This window comes from Sander lucioperca, chromosome 22, assembly GCF_008315115.2.
Source record: "Sander lucioperca isolate FBNREF2018 chromosome 22, SLUC_FBN_1.2, whole genome shotgun sequence".
NCBI classification, from domain to species: domain Eukaryota; kingdom Metazoa; phylum Chordata; class Actinopteri; order Perciformes; family Percidae; genus Sander; species Sander lucioperca.
In genome coordinates this window covers 6,321,225-6,337,989 of record NC_050194.1, presented here as the reverse complement: position 1 = coordinate 6,337,989, position 16,765 = coordinate 6,321,225, and the positions used below count along the sequence as shown (strand labels likewise).

The 16,765-nt window shown below is 40.8% G+C and overlaps 1 protein-coding gene across 1 annotated transcript in view; it reads left to right on the top strand.

Annotated features, from left to right (window-relative positions):
• The window catches only part of snx29 (sorting nexin 29), a 176,660-nt gene that overhangs the window by 3,272 nt on the left and 156,623 nt on the right, over positions 1 to 16,765 (top strand). The window contains exons 3-11 of the mRNA XM_031297994.2: positions 976 to 1,028; positions 1,717 to 1,841; positions 5,614 to 5,794; positions 6,049 to 6,119; positions 7,135 to 7,392; positions 8,376 to 8,778; positions 10,582 to 10,694; positions 11,090 to 11,186; positions 11,361 to 11,443. Of these exons, the coding sequence (XP_031153854.1) occupies positions 976 to 1,028; positions 1,717 to 1,841; positions 5,614 to 5,794; positions 6,049 to 6,119; positions 7,135 to 7,392; positions 8,376 to 8,778; positions 10,582 to 10,694; positions 11,090 to 11,186; positions 11,361 to 11,443 (1,384 nt within the window). The remainder of the gene's footprint in view (positions 1 to 975; positions 1,029 to 1,716; positions 1,842 to 5,613; positions 5,795 to 6,048; positions 6,120 to 7,134; positions 7,393 to 8,375; positions 8,779 to 10,581; positions 10,695 to 11,089; positions 11,187 to 11,360; positions 11,444 to 16,765) is intronic.

The following is a 16,765-nucleotide window of genomic DNA, read 5'->3' as shown; positions in this document are numbered from 1 at the left end:
AAGCTGCAATTCCAATTAAGTTAGGACGTTGTGTAAAATGTAAATAAAAACAGAATACAATGATTTGCTCATCCTTTTTAACCTATATTCAATTGAATACATTACGAAGACAAGATATGTAATGTCCAAACTGATAAACTTGTTTTTTTGCAAATATTCACTCATTTTGAATTTGATGCTTGCAACACGTCCCCAAAAAAACCAACACCTGAACATTCCACAAGTGAACAGGTTGGTCGTTCACAAGCAAGGATGGGACGAGGTTCACCACTTTGTAAACAACTGCGTGAGCAAATAGTCCAACAGTTTAAGAACAACGTTTCTCAACATACAATTGCAAGGAATTTAGGGATTTCATCGTCTACAGTCCATATTATCATCAAAAGATTCAGAGAATCTGGAGAAATCTCTGCAAGTAAGCGGCAAGGCCGAAAACCAACGTTGAATACCCGTGACCTTCGATCCCTCAGACGGCACTGCATTAAAAACCGACATCATTATAATATATAAATTTAAAGGATATTACCACATGGGCTCAAGAACACTTCAGAAAACCATTGTCAGTTAACACAGTTTACCGCTACATCTAGTGCAAGTGCAAGTTAAAACTCTACCGTGCAAAGCGAAAGCCATATATCAACCACACCCAGAAATGCTGTCAGCTTGTGTCCTCACTTCCCAAACGCTTATTGAGTGTTGTTAAGAGGAAAGGTGGTAAACATGTCCTAGCTTTTTTGGAACGTGTTGCAGGCATCAAATTCAAAATGAGTGAATATTTGCAAAAAAACAAAGTTTATCAGTTTGAACATTAAATACTTTGTCTTTGTAGTGTATTCAATTGAATATAGCTTGCAAAATCATTGAATTCTGTTTTTATTTACATTTTACACAACGTCCCAACTTCATTGGAATTGGGGTTTGTACTATACTATGTTAATATCTTTCATTGACCATTATACACACTCATATTTCCAGTGCCAAATCCGCTTTGGAGGAAGAAAGGAGATTGCCACAGACTCAGACAGCAGGTAAGAAGAAGCTGCCCGTTACCAAGAAATTCTTTAGTTATATAATTGTGTTTTATTCAGCCCCCAAGAGGCAGTTTGGTTTGCTTGTATAGTTCAAGGGCACTTGATGCTGTAGGCTCATACCTTTAGCCTCTTCTGTACAGCAATCTGGCACATGCCCAGCTTGAGGATGGATTTCTTCACTACAATGAATAAAATAACCTTATTTTTTGGTTGGTATGGCCATACTGCTCTCAACTCAGAGGGATATTTGAAGGAGCATCTCAGGGATTTCAGCACGTTTGGAGAGCTTTACAATATTTCCCATCATATCTATGCAATAAGAAAGTTTTTATGACGTTCAAAAAAAGGAAAAATGGGTTATGTATGAAAGATGATGTACCAACCATTTTTCATCAGAGCTCAATGCTGTCAGTGAGAAATATTTGATCAAAATGTCATATCCTGTGCTGCTCAGATTCTTATTTTGAGGTTGTAGCTACAGTTTTTAGTAGTACCATTTTCTGCCTTGCGTTTAAAATGATTGTAGGATAGAATAATATTCAGAAAACTTGAGTTTAATGGTGGTCTTTCATCTTTTTTTATCTGAAACTATAAATGATGGTACTTCTAGCGGAGTTTAAAGTGCACCCATAAATTCAAGAGGCATAAAAACACTCATGGGGTGCACATGTCTTTGTCTCTGCAGGGTGATCTGTCTGTGTGCCCAGTTTGAAGCGGTGTTGCAGCATGGCCTGAGGAAGACCCGAGGTCTGGCTCTCACCGCCGCTGCTCTCAAGCAGGCTGCAGGCTTCAGCACCAAGACTGAAGGAGGTATGGTAATTAGCTGGCTGCATGGTGTCGGTTAAACTCAGATCTAAATTTGGAAATCAAGGTGGCAACTTAACTTCAACCTACAGCATTTACTTTGGAAAAAGAACTGAACTGAGTGCTAACCTTGCTACAAGGTGACGTAGCTTGTTATTTTGGAAGTCATGGAGGGTTGGAGGACACAGATGTGTCAGTGGGAAGCTCCGAGCTGCAGGATAAGCACATGCACAAACGCACACAACCTGGCTGTGAGACCAGATGGTTAGACTACAGATACAGTTCAAAATTTCCCTCTCTCTGTTGTCCTTATCTGTCAGTCTTTAAACCTCCATCTCTCTGTCTCAGTCTGTGGTGGGCAGCACACCTGCTGTTTCTTTGCGCTCCTAAGAAGTGTCATTATAAATGCATGCTGTGTGCTCAAGCATTGTTCGAACCCTCAGACGTTTGTTTTCCAGTCAAGATCTCAAAGATGCCAAACAGCCTATGGCATGCTGAACTACGGGGAGATGAAATTATAGCTGGCACAAAAATGTGGAAGACATCTGGGATATTTCCAGTTGATGTAGTAGTGCAGCCATATAAAACAACTTGGTTTAAATATTTCAATCGTTCAATTACAACCACCCTCCCATTTGACATTTATTTGAAATGTTTTCAAAGAAAGGAGCTTCTTATTGTCTTCATCCCACTAAATGAGTCTCATGTTTTTATTTGTTGCTGCTGAGATTTGTGCTCTATTGCAGTGGTTCCCAACCCTTTTTTGTCTAGATGACCCCTTCATCGACACCACCCATCATGTTAAACAACTGTGAATTTGAATTGATTCTAAAGTGGATATTATTTAACTACTAATGATATAAAGTTGGTATAATAGTGGAGCTTACAATAATATTTTCATACAATTGAACTGTAAATGTTTAGGTGGGTTTGGTTAAGTTTGCATTTGTATTACTACCACATGAAGTTTCAACCGTATATTTATTACTTATAATTTCATTTATTATAGCTGTTTTAACTATTTATCCATTAGTTTTAGCTAACCATTTGAACCGTTAATTCATTACTTCTAGCTAACTATTACAACCATTTATCCATTATTTTTAGCTAACTATTCCATCTGTTTATCCATTACTTTTAGCTAACTGTTGCAACCGTTTATCCATTATCTTTAGCTAACTATTTCATCCGTTTATCCATTACTTTTAGCTATTTCATCCATTTATCCATTACTTTTAGCTAACTGTTTCAACCATTTATCCATTATTTTTAGCTATTTCATCCGTTTATCCATTACTTTTAGCTAACTGTTTCAACCATTTATCCATTACTTTTAGCTATTTCATCCGTTTATCCATTACTTTTAGCTAACTGTTTCAACCATTTATCCATTACTTTTAGCTATTTCATCCATTTATCCATTACTTTTAGCTAACTGTTTCAACCATTTATCCATTATTTTTAGCTATTTCATCCGTTTATCCTTTACTTTTAGCTAACTATTTCAACCATTTATCCATTATTTTTAGCTAACTAATCCGTTTATACATTACTTTTAGCTAACTGTTTAAACCATTTATCCATTACCTTTAGCTAACAATTTCCACCGTTTATCCATTATTTTTAGTCAACAATTTTAACTATTAATCCATAAATTTTAGCTTTTTTAATCATCTGTCCATTAGCTAAGTATTTTAACGGTTTAATCTATTACAATTACTTTTGACCATTTCTTTTAGCTGTCTATAACAGCTTATCCTTTACTTTTAGCTAGCTACTGTGTTTCGACTGTGCCAACTAGTATATTACTTTTAGCCATTTATGTTAACCAATTATCCAATACTTTGAACTATCTTTTGCAGCCATTTTATCCACTCATTTTACTTTTAGCCAAATGTTTTACTTTGCTTCTTTGCTTGCTTGCTAACTATTCTCTTTTCTCTTTCATGTACTTAGTTGCAACTTATTGTGTTCAGTTATCATAGTTGACTTAGTCTATATCCTCGACGTTCCACTTCCAGGATTGCTCTGGTGCGGCAGGAAATTCCGCTGGATACATGTCTTTTCGCCGATGTCCATTTCCTTCCGCTTTCTTTGTGTTGGAATTTTAAACTCCAGTGGATTTATGAGGACTATGGTTAACTGCTCCTCAGATCTCTGCAAGGTAAATTGAGACAGCTAGCTAGACCAGGGGTCTTCAACAGGGGGTTTGGGTCTGGGACCCCTAGGGGGTCCTCAGAGCCAATGCAGAGGGGCCTGCAGAAGTTTTTAAAAAAATTAAAAAGTCCTAACATGAATCCAACATTTTATTAGCAAATATGAATCCCAACTGATAATAGGCATACTTACCTTTAGGCAAGGTAGTCACTAAGGTAGCCATCCACAGATACAGTTAATTTTAAGGATTCACTGTGCCACATGTATGTTTAACATTAAAACATGATTTATAAAACCATGCCAACAATTATTAGGCTATTTTAATAGCCTATGTAAACAAAGGTATGAAGGCTTTAGGCCTCCCTACATGTTATTGTAGGCCCAGTTTAATATGCAACTTCATTTACTATGTAGCAGGGGGTCCCTGTTCCATCTCCCTTTCAGTTAGGGGGTCCTTGGCTTAAAAAACGTTGAAGACACCTGAGCTAGACTATCTGTCCAATCTGAGTTTTCTCTCGCGCGACTAAAACAACTTCTGAACGTACAAGTTCCACCAAAACAAGTTCCTTCCCGAGGCTATTTTGCAGCAGCTCCATGCGGATTTTAGCGCCGTTCATGACGATTGTGATTGGTTTAAAGAAATGCCAATCAATCAGACCACGTTTTTCTCCCATCCCGGAATGCTGTGTGGACTAACCAGACCCTCCTCCGCAGAGGTGGAGGATGGTCAGGCAAAGCGAGACTATAGTTGACTCACAATGTGTGGACATATTTTTGAAAGAGATGAAAGACACATTTCTGGTTTATCAAATTATTTGAGTTACTCCTACTCCACCTTTGCATGTACCCACTGAATAAGAAACACTGCTCTATGGTGTCTCCATGTGGAAATGAACAGTATAAAAAGTGTTGAGATTCAGTTTTATTTGCAGCCATCCGAGCTTATAAAGACCTTAGGGACATTAGTTTCACATTATACTGAATTGTTTCTACTGTGTCATATTTAACAACCTTGTGGCTATTAATTCCAGATGGAGGAGAAATGCAGGACTTCTGTAATGGCTACCACGTCATTATCATTAGCATATCTGACATTTTCCTGTATTTCACAGTCAATTAGAAGAAAGGATTGTGGCTGAACTCTTGGATTTGGAGCTCCCTAATGAAGCCAAGCCCTCTGTCAAAGCCAGAAATAGCAACAATAAGTTGAACACATTGTTCTGGGGTTATATGCTAATCATATGCAAAACAGTAGCATAACACTCATTCCTATTAATTACGAAAAAACTTTGCATTGACACAGACCCACATGATTGTCCTTTTATCTTTTTTTCTGTTTTATAGAAAATAATACAATTGTATGAGTTCTGCGGTGAGTGCAAAATATGGAGAGGTAACAGATAGGAGGTCAGGATGGAGCTGTGTGTTAAGGAGGTGTGGATATTTGTTAATGAATGTGCCGACTCAGGACTCTAGGAGTGTTTTTGCCACTGCTTCCCTGACCTTTTGAACCTCTTGTTTAACTCAAGAACAGTTGTTTTTTTTCACAAATGAGATGGAACTGATTCTCTCCTTCTTTGTCTGTCTTTCCTCTTCCTCTCCCTTTTTATCCCCTCACCAGAGTTGACTTTCTGGTTCTATGTGAAGGAGCATCTGAACCGCCACGAGCTCCAGCGGTTCTACTCCCTACGTCACATCTCCTCCGAGCTGGGCCGGGGCCGTGCCTGGCTGCGCTGCGCCCTCAACGAGCACTCGCTGGAGCGCTACCTGCACACACTGCTGGCTGACCGCCCACGCCTGGGGTTAGTTGTGTTTGTGTGTGTGTGAGATTTCTTTTTCACTTTCACTGTAGTTCAGTGATCTCAATAATAAAGATATTAGCAATTTCATACGAAAAAATGTTTTTAAACGTTTTCATATAAGTGTGATCTTTGCGTACGTTAAACTGCCACTCCAGTATCTGTTCACCTCCAGAGCTGGTATTTCCTCAGCTGTGCATGTTTTTTTTCTTTCTTTGTCTTGATAAGAGATGTTACTTCACCTCTCTGTTTTCTAGAACTTTCTATGAAGACTGGGCTTTTATTCTTGATGAAGAGAGAGCAAGTATGCTCCCCACCATGGCTGCAGGTGAGTTTGTGTTTTAATGTTGCAGACAGTTGCAGGATAAACCTAGTACACACCAGACTGTGGTAGGGTGGTGGGTTAGTCAAATGCTAGCGGCATGGTAAACATTACTGTAGTTTGAAATGCCACTCAAAGGGAAGTGTACACTAGTTACCATGTTAATGTTGCATGTCATGCTACATAGCATACCCTACATGCATACAACCAGTATGCTACATGCCACCAGTCAACATGTTGGCAAGCCTACACATATCAGTGGCATGTCGGCATTAGCAAAAACATAACATGATATCATGGTCATTTTTGCATGCATTTTCTTCACAGTTGGTATGTTAACATTTCGCAGGTTAATATAACATGATCAAAGTAGAGCTAAGTCTGACAACATACAGCCGAGCCTGACAATTTGAGTTTGAGTCGTCCTAAATGGCCGACGTACAGAGGGAATACCCTTTTGATATATCTTCTTGTGCGACTCTCAGGCAAGGCTATATTTTTTTTTTTGCCCCATTAGTGGTAAGGATATAAAAACAGCAAAGTCGTATCCCCATGTTTTATATATCCAAAGATGTTATCTTCTGGGGTTTAATGAGCATTACAGCTTGCTTTTAATCTCATTGAAATTTAAACATGCTTCACATAAATGGAGCTGCTGTAAAAGCAGCAAATTAACTGACGCTGCACTTTACTTGTTTGTCATGACTAGATTTGGTGGGAATTGATGTTCTAACCCTATTAGTGGTAATGTCTGTGCTCTTACTGTTGAACTATTGATGAGCACAAACTCTAAAATATTAAGAATATAAACCACTGATCTCACGCCAGAGCCTTTCCTCTCTGCTCATACACAGGCAGAAAGCCTGAGTTCATCTTAGGTTGCCCTCTCTGGCTGTGCGCACCCAGAAAAGCTTACAAAGCACTGCAGATGCAGACGTTCAAAAGCTTTGTATGATTTTATTACACGGATCTGTCATAAATTACATTTCCCCCCTCTCTCTCTTCATGCTACGCTGTTCAGGTCTGAATTCCATCCTGTTTGCCATCAACGTAGACAACAGTGACCTGAACGGCGGGGTGACGCGAGGAGGCTCCTCTGTGTCCCACCTCCTCAAGGAATCCACGCAGGGCATCGGCAGCCTGTGGAAAGAGTCGACTCAGGGGGTCAGCAGCCTGCTGCGAGAGATCAGCACTGCCACGGCTGTGGTGCCCGGCTTCACCCCCAGAGTGGACGGGGCCTCAGACCCGCTGCCTGTCCTGCCACGCAGCAGCTCTGCTGGTAGGAATCCCAAATCTTTAATATAGACTTGTTAGTTTTGCTGCAACACACAGAGGGTGCACCAAATAATTTACAATATAATACAATAGCTGAGCAAGAAATAGGAAGTAGCATATTTTCTTTAGCCTTTCTTTCTCTCACAGATTACATATTTTGTTTTTGTAATTCATACACCAGCTGCAAGAATCAAACACTTCCTCAAAACTTTGCAGACATGACATCTGTTTTGGGACTATTTCACTGTATTGTAAGGCGTTTCTTTTGTCCACCCATTGAATACAATGAGTTATACAACATGTTCCTCTGGCTCCAACATGAAATAAATCACACAGATGCTGTATTTTAGAATTGCGGCATGCTGTAAATGTACTCCTAGAACACGTGTTTGTGTCACAAAAGCATCACAGAACCAGCACAAACATAAAGCAAATAAAACAACATACGGTTCAGTTGGAGCATGTATAATGAATGCACTGGTGGAACGAATCCAGTGGATGCAACACAAGGCGTCTGCAAGCAGAGTGCTGCAGCAGTGATAAAATCCCCCATGAAATGAAAAAAAACTTCCAGAATGTCGGTTCCTCCTTTGACCTCATTTAGCTGTCTGCCCTGGTCTAGTCCATCGGGGGGGAACTTACACCGCTTTCTCCTCTTATGTTCTGCTCAGTGGGATGAACAAGCTTTTAAATTTGAACTGTGGGAACCCATTCGGAGTATTCACTGGTAGACTCACTATTGCACAGCCAGGCCTTTTGGCTCTGAAAAGGAAGAGGGAGTTGGCTAGATAGTGTATTAGAAAGGCTTAATTGAAATTAACTTAAGATGCTGATATCACCAGTACTAAACGTTACTGTATGAACATTCGGAGGCAGCTAGTCCAGACGGGTGAAACGTACGGAATTCAAAGTTTCACTTCATTTTTAAAATTGAGGTTGTGGTTCACTTCTTCTTTTTTCTTTTTTTTCTCATATTTTTCCACCTAGACTCAGGGCTGAGGAAGGAGCGCCGGAGGAAAAAGAAAGTCACCAACATCATTTCCTTTGATGACGATCTGGATGGAGGTGCGGAGGATGAGGAGGAGGGAGAGGAAGACTCCCAGAAGATGGGCGCGATGAGGAAGAGCCACATTGCTCCCGCTCAGAGCAGTGTGGAGGAAGGAATAGATCCTTTGGAGCCGGCCTTCTCCGAGTCGCCAGCCCAGAACGGCCTGGCTGAGCCGGGCATAGTCAGCTGGGTGGGGTCCCCCCACCCCTCTCGTACTCCACCCACTACTACACCTCCTCTGCCTGACAGGAAGAGTATAGACTACGAGGATGAGGAGGAAGAGGATGAGATGTACAAACCCAGAGCACAAACCCAGGAGGAGGAGAGGAGCAGCTCTGATCAGTGAGTCAGATAACTTCAGTTGAATGATTGTTGGGTTATAAAAAAAGTATTAAGAGAAATCTTTCATATTTCTCTTTTTGTTTTGTTTTTATTCTGACAGACATTAGTGTGGGCCTAGGGCAAAATACCCTTGGAGGTTGTTCTTTAAGTGCATGGGAAATTAAATAGGAGATCATTAACAAATAGAGTTATAATTAAAAAGTGCTCATATTTTTGTTTCATCCTGTTTTTATTTGTTGAGTTCTCAAATGATGGGCTGCTGGAGGTAATTAGTAGGATCCAAAAGTCTGTGTTCCCTGGGCAAAATAAGCAATTTTAAATCAGAAAACAAATGCATGCACAGCCTGCAGAAGCACAAAAATAAACAACATTATAGAAAAGTGGAAGATGGATCATTAATGTTGGCTTCATTTTCCAAAACACTGTGCAAGTTGCATTATTTTTAGTTCAACAAAATTATCTCCAAAAAAAGGACTGAAATTGGTCCTGACATTTATTCACAACAGAATGAAGACCAGGGGTTTTTAAACCACGAAGGGGGAAATGTGAGGCAAAGATGCTGTGTGAGGTGAAAAGGACAGGTGCATGCTGGGGAATTAGTTACTGTAGTTTGACCCGCTTATTCGGCCCAGTTTACGGTCCGCAGTTGCAGCAGTGGTTGTGACACACAGCTCATACACAGAGGGAATTAATGTACCGAAGATACGGAGCCATAACTCAGTGAAATGTGAACACACCGACATAATTGTGTAGTTTTAGAATCAGTGGGACTTGCACTTTCTAAAGATATAATTATCTCTGATGTCCATTGCGAATAAACTTCCATAAAACTGCTTAGAAATCAGAGCAAAAACTGCTCTTTATAACTCCAGAATTTGCCTGAGAATTGTCACATTTTTAAGTTTTAGAGGTGCTCTAAGCGATGTTGGGTGACGTCACTTCTTGTTGACGTTCGAAGTATTGTCAAACAAAACGGAGGCTAGCTCGCCCCTCCCTCCTCCTATATGTTGTATTCACCAAGGTTAGCTAATTATATCCTTGTGTTGGTAGTAAGGCGAACATGAACGTCCATTTAGAAAAACCAAACTGGGTTTACCCACCTGAATGTCGTTGTCTAGGACGGCTCTCCTCTAGCTAACTTCCCTCTTCACACTTCTCTCTCCTCCACTCCCCACACCCCCCTTCATGTGCACATGCACTAACCCCCCAACCCCCACCCCCAAATCCTTCTTGTCGGTTACTGGCTGGAACACTGTTTGTTATGTTTGGTGGTGCAGGTTGGCGCAGTTTGTTTTTGTTGGTGTTTGTGGAGCCTGGGCTGTCTACAGAGACCGCGTTTTTTTTACAGTGTGTTCAGGGGACAGGCAGCTAGCGGATAGTGAGATGTTTGCTGTATGTGACAAAAAAATGTAGCCTAAAAAACGTGTGACATCGCTTAGAACACCTTTTAAGTATTTGAATCATACTTGTGTGTACATCCATGGGAACACTGCAAAAAGGAACTGCTCATATCTAATTCAGCATACTTTTATTGGTGTCAAAATGTAAACATATAAAGACTTTAAAACAGGGCTGAAGTTGTAGCCCACAGCACAACTCACTGAATCCATGGGGACATTATGTTTCCGGTTTACATCCTCCAAAGCATTATGAGAGGCACGGTTGACAATAGAATGTGTTGTGCAGTTGAGGTTTTAATCTAAAATGTCCACAACTCAACTATGGGACAGAACAGTGAAATGTACTTCTCTCTCAGGGAAAAGCCACAGCCACACAGATTGAAATTAAATTGCTTTGATTTAGGGTGGTGGTAGGCAGCCTGTCCAGTGTGTCCACGTGGAGTCCTCTACAGGTGATGACCGAACACAGAAGCTCGGACATCCTCATTCCTCTGAACCCTGCAGACTCTCAGCCAGGTACTGTAGACAAAAGCTGCAGAACGTATTTACAATCCTGCACCTTCAAGGAAGACAAAGAAATATTAAAAACACTTCCTGATGCATTCTGTTCCTGCATCCGTATAATATTACTTGAGTGCTTCTAGCCTGCACTGCTCCTACATTTACATTCACTACTTGCACTGCACAGTAACTATTTTACATTACATACATTATAATATGTACGTAAATAAAGAGTTACAGTGGCAGCTCTAAGAGTGCATTTTATTTCCCTGTTTAAAATTCAGTTCTGTTTGACTGTTTTTACTGCTGTTTACAGCTGCTTATGGCTTCAGCGTAGCGATCAGATTTCTGAAATCTCGGGACTTTCTCTGTTAGTCTGCACCTTCGCTTTCACTTCTATTATGTTTCAGTGAGCCCTGTGGAGGACTCTGATGCATTTCCTGCCCAGCGTGAGTCAACAGGACCGGTGGCAAACTGTGAGAGCAGCAGATCACTGCTAACATTCAAGTAAGCTATCGTTTCAGACAGAACTGATGTGCTGCTGTGTGAATTATTTGCAGTTTAGTGCAAAATATCCATCATGGTTCAGTTACAGGATTAAACGGGCAAGTCTAGTCGGTGTGCTTTTCTGCTACAGCCTCAGCTTTCCTCACAAAAGTGAATGGTGAAATGTATTTTCAGTATGGAGTCCAGTCCACCGACAAAGTCTGCTCCACTCTCCAGTGTGCTGCCAACATCTGGCCTGCCAGAGTCCATGACAGTGGGTGAGTGCTTTTTCCTCCTGTCTGCCTCTTACTGTTTCTCCCTCTCTTCCTCTTCTTGTTGGGTTTGTTCTTAAACCGGTTTTGTGTTGAGCACACGTGAGCAAGCACAAAGACAACCCAACAGTGTCTCTGCATACAACTTCACTCATAGCAATGAGATCACTTTACTTGCAAGGTTAGAACTTGCTAACCATCAAAGTGGATTTCAATTTTATGAATAACGGCTGTGGTGCAATTTCCAAACAAAGACATGTCAGGAATTATACTGTTGCGATCTAAAGCAGGGATCTTCAACAGGGGGTTCGGGAACCCTAGGGGGTCCTCAGAGTCAATGCAAACTGCTTTTTTCAAAAATTCAAGTCTTAACATGAATCTAAATATTATCAGCAAATATAAATCCCCACTGCTTACTGACCTTTAGGTAAGGTAGTCACTAAGGCCATCCACAGATGGAGTTCATCCTAAGGATTCACTGTGCCACATGCCAAACATGATTTATAAAATCATGCCAACAATTATGTTAATAGCTTAGTATTCTATGCAAAAAAGGTATGTATAAGGGCTTTAGGCCGCCCTACACGTTACCGTAGACCCAGTTTAATATGCAACTTCATTTTATACAATATATGTAGTAGGGGGTCCCTACTTTGTCTCTCTTTTAGTTGAGGGGTCCTTGGCATAAAAAACATTGAAGACCCCTGATCTAAAGGATTCATCACTATCACTACATCCTTTGGAATACACTCTGAGATTAGATTGTCTGGTGAAACCTCAAGAGGAACTGGATAGTCAAAACTCCCCGACAGCACAAAGTCTTCTGTGAACTAGTGAACGAGTTGGTAAGTTTTCTTGAAGCTAGCATGACAACATAGGGTAACACGTTACTTGAAGGTATCTACATAAGAGTGACATGACACTGTCATGAACACATGAACCATAACTCTAACCTTAACTATAACTTGTCATGACAAAAACCGAATGACACTTACTAAAAGAAGTGTTATGTCATAAACGTTTATGACTTGTTTATAATGTTTATGACACGTACATGACAGTGTCATGTCACTCTTATGTAGATACCTTCAAGTAAAGTGTAACCAAACATAGCCTCTACATAACCTCAAAATGAGTAAAATAGGCTTAGAGTTCAGCCTGTTTAGCTTCATATAAGGAAAGAATTGCCAGAAATGTAAGTTAAATAGGCTTGAAAATAGATTTAGATTTATTTGTTTATGGACTGCACTCGTTCTGCTAAGCAAGCAGTCAAATCAGTGAACAGAAACACTGAAAGTAATAACATTAAGGCTAGGGCCTAATGCAGCACAAGTTTCAGTAAGTGAAGTCACTTCTTTGTAAAAAAAAATGTAAATACAGTAGTTGAATCACCAGTTCCTCATGAGGTTTTATCCGAATGCAATCTAATCTCAGAGTGTATTTCCCAGAAGTCTGCCATGGTACTGAATCCTGTGGAAGTCCTGACATGTCTTTGTCTGGGAATTTCAGCAGCAGCTGTCGTCTGTAGCAAATTAAATCCCACTCTCTGATTGGTATTTTTTTTTCAAACCTTGTTCTTTTCCCCTGTGCCAAGAGATTGTTCAATTCTTTAACCATATTTCACATTATAGCAAATGATCCACCAGGTGGCACTGTTGGTCCAGTGTATGCATATGTTACTTTGTACGCACGTCTGCTCCCATCAAAGGGTTTTGCTTGAAAGAAAAAAAATGGGAGAGTGTGACACAAAGTCAGATTGTGTGAATTCCTGCCATTAACATACAACTGTACGATTTCAGATGTGGATAAAACATACTTGACGAGCGCTTTAATGTGTGTGCGACTAACATGGATTCTGTGTGTGTGTGTGTGTGTGTGTGTGTGTGTGTGTGTGTGTGTGTGTGTGTGTGTGTGTGGGGAGAGAGAAAGTGACAGAAAGCCAGGGGAGGAAAGAGTGAGTGGAGCTGCCTATAAGCACTGGGATTTAGCAGTCCAATCTATTAGCCCAGGGTAAGAGGGGGTCAAGGGGTAACAGAGAGAGAAGGTGGCGCAAGATCTCTGGTGTAGAGGCATAGAAAATGATCTTCTACATACAGAGCTCCATGAGTCCATAGAAAGATGTAAAACAGCAGACCCCAGTCGAGGTTTCAGCACTGTAACATCACTGTAGTTCAGGTTTTTGTGTCAGTCCCTCAGAAAAAGAGCACACAGAGCTCCTCTCCAGACTCACTGACACCCAGCAGTCTCATAGGAAGAATTCCTTCGCGACAGAGGCAGAGATACACACAATTTCTACACCTGTCGGCTCAATAGACCAGAATGCAACGCAGCCAAAACAGCATTTTGAGTAAAAGACCATGACTTTTTCCTCGACTGAAAAAAAAAAAAAAACCTCTCTGCCTTGCTATCGCTGGCTCTGTTGCTTTTCTCCTCGAATACTACTACTTCTGTGGACGTGGAGGGAGCTTTCCAAAGTTTTGAAAAACATCCCCCTGATGATGTCATAGTGATGTCATCAGGGTTCATCTTAAAAAATCTAACAGAAACCCTTCTCTTCAAATTTAAGGTGAGGAATTTTGAAGAAGTCGGTATTTTGGATGCACTGTGGGTCTAATGAAAGACCCTATTGAGATGCATTATGGGAAATGCAGGATCCAGCGTTTTTTAAGGTTGACCCATATTAGGGACTAAATATCAGGATACCTGGGCCTCTGCTGGTTAGTTTTTAACTCTGTCTCTTGAGTTCCCCAAATGTATGCATATGCAATACTAAATTGCTTGAGCTTTTGATGAAGTCAGGAATCAAAATGAGCAGTTGATTGGCCCATATGCTGACACAAGAGAGGAAGAAGACCTATGAATAGGAACATTTGCAATATATCATTACAGCGTGTGTATTTAGTGCTAAAGAATAGTAAAAACAGCTAATACAGTGTTTGCCCTTTTTGTGATTAAGGCTTTGTGAAACACACACACACACACACACACACACACACACACACACACACACACACACACACGAATCAACCAAGCATGCTGGATTTTGAAGGTGTGTGTGGGAGAAACTGAGAGGAGAAATGTTGTTAGAGGATGAGGTGTGTAGTACAAGCTCTCCCTCTGTGATTTCCACCTGGCCTGACAGCTTGTGAGGCCAAGCAATCCATTGATTGGAGAGTATAGAGTCTATAATTCACAAGGCACCTCGATTACATGGCCTAGCTCTCTGCTAATGCATCTATTATTGGAACAATTGGGCAAGAGCGTGTAGGTTCCGGTGGACGGACACACACACACACACACACACACACACACACACACACACACACACACACACACACACTAGCTGTAATTTGTCCATGTCCCCCTGCGAGGACGGAGGGGCGTCTGGCTCTACTAAAGTCCCTAATGGCTCGTCTGCGGCACCCGCTGTGAACGCGTGGTTGGACTTAAGGTCACGTTTATTTCTGGCCTGCTGATGTGGAGAATGGAGCTGTGGAGATAATAGACTTCCTTTATCTCTTCTAGTCTCTGTTGTGCTCTTCATCTTCTCCTCCTCGCCCAACCAGGCACTTCGCTCGGGGCTGGAGGAGACCTACTTGTGTCTTGGGCTACATCGACACCCTACATTAGTTATGAGAATTGAGATGTGGTCTCTGCATGTTGTGTGTGTGTGTAATGGTGGAATGCGATGTGCAGGGTAGATTAACTCCTTGTCTCGTGGTTATTTTTGGAAATCCTGGTAACAGCCTAGTTAGGGGCTTTTTAAACCTTCATGTGCACCCCCAAGCGTAACTATAGAGATGAGTCACTGTACCACCACACAGCCAGGCCCAAATCTGTCCTTTACATCAGGACGGAGATTAACATCAGCCAGCAGCTGACAGCTAGCAGACTTGGGCTGTAGCTGATGCAGTTCAACTGACTGATGCTTTAAGGCCGGAAAGGATTCTGTGGATTTCACACTGAAGTTGCTGCTATCTGATGTTGTACAATATGTTTTTTTCTACATAGTGATCCTGGAATTGTCTATATTTAGGCTTGGTTTCTTTTCTCTTAAAGTCAGAGTACTTAACAAGAGCTCAGTAATTATACTAGCTTTGGAGAAATATCCGAAATCATTACTCCAGATATATTTTTGGGTGACAGCTTTGCTACAATAACAATTTTCAGATAGTGTATCAATCTATGCTCTCTTCAAAACCACCAGACTCCTTTGACAAAAAACAGTAATTTTACCTCGCAGAACATGAGAGTTCCTGGTCTTGCGCTGCGTGGATCGGTTAGTTAGTTCGTGTTAATATGTGACTTTGGTGAATCCGAACTAACCCTTGAAAACACCAAAGTCACTCAATAACACAAACAAACTGACCAATCAGGCGCAGCGGTAGACCAGCAACTTCCGTGTTTTGCAATGTCAAATTACTGTTTTTGTCCAAGGAGTCTGGTGGCTTTGAAGAAAGCATAGATGGATATAAAGGCTTCCACAGCAATACATTATAGCTTCCGTGTCGGTACTCCTGCCTGCTTCTCCAAACTGGGGAAATGCCATTCACCATCTACTGTAGATATTACACTGACTATGGATAAGTACCTCATACAACCAAAACACAAATCTGAACTATCCCTTTTTAGGCACAAATATCAGCAGAATATATCAGTGAATTCATTAGAGGGCTTTTGGTACTTTGGTACTAGTAACTGTACTGAGTGGTAACACAATAAAAATGGCTGGTGTTGGTGTGTAGATGTTTGAGCCAAAATAACCAAGAAGATGATGGGTTTTCTTGTCGTGCTATCAGCTGTGCTCAATTATATAATCGGCTGCACAAAAATAATACTGCCTACCTCCTGCAAATGACATTTTCTCAGCGGACTATAATTCACTTGTAATTGTTGTTGTGAGTTTGGTTTCATATTTTCATAAAAAGTGTTGTGGTGTTGAGTATTTTCTTTCCCCGTTTTTGACTATTATTATGGTTGGTTGTATTTCTGTTTCTGTTTTCTGTATTTTCCATGGATTGTTTATGTTTAGTTTTCCTGTTTGTATTGTGTATGTTTCTGTGAGGATTGTTTATATTTCTGTTCCCTGTTGTGTATATTTCTGTTTCCTGTTTTATTATGATAGTCCTGTTTTCTGTCTTGTCTTGTCTAGTTTTACTTCCTGTGTTTTCCCGCCTTTTTGATTACTCTCCCTCTCCTAATGTGTTTCACCTGTTGTATCACCTGTTCATTGTTTGCTCATTACCTCTCGTATTTAGCCTCTTTGTTCCCCTTGTCAGATCGTTTTGTGTCCTTGCCCTGTCAGTTTGTGTTTGTTTCTGTTGATTC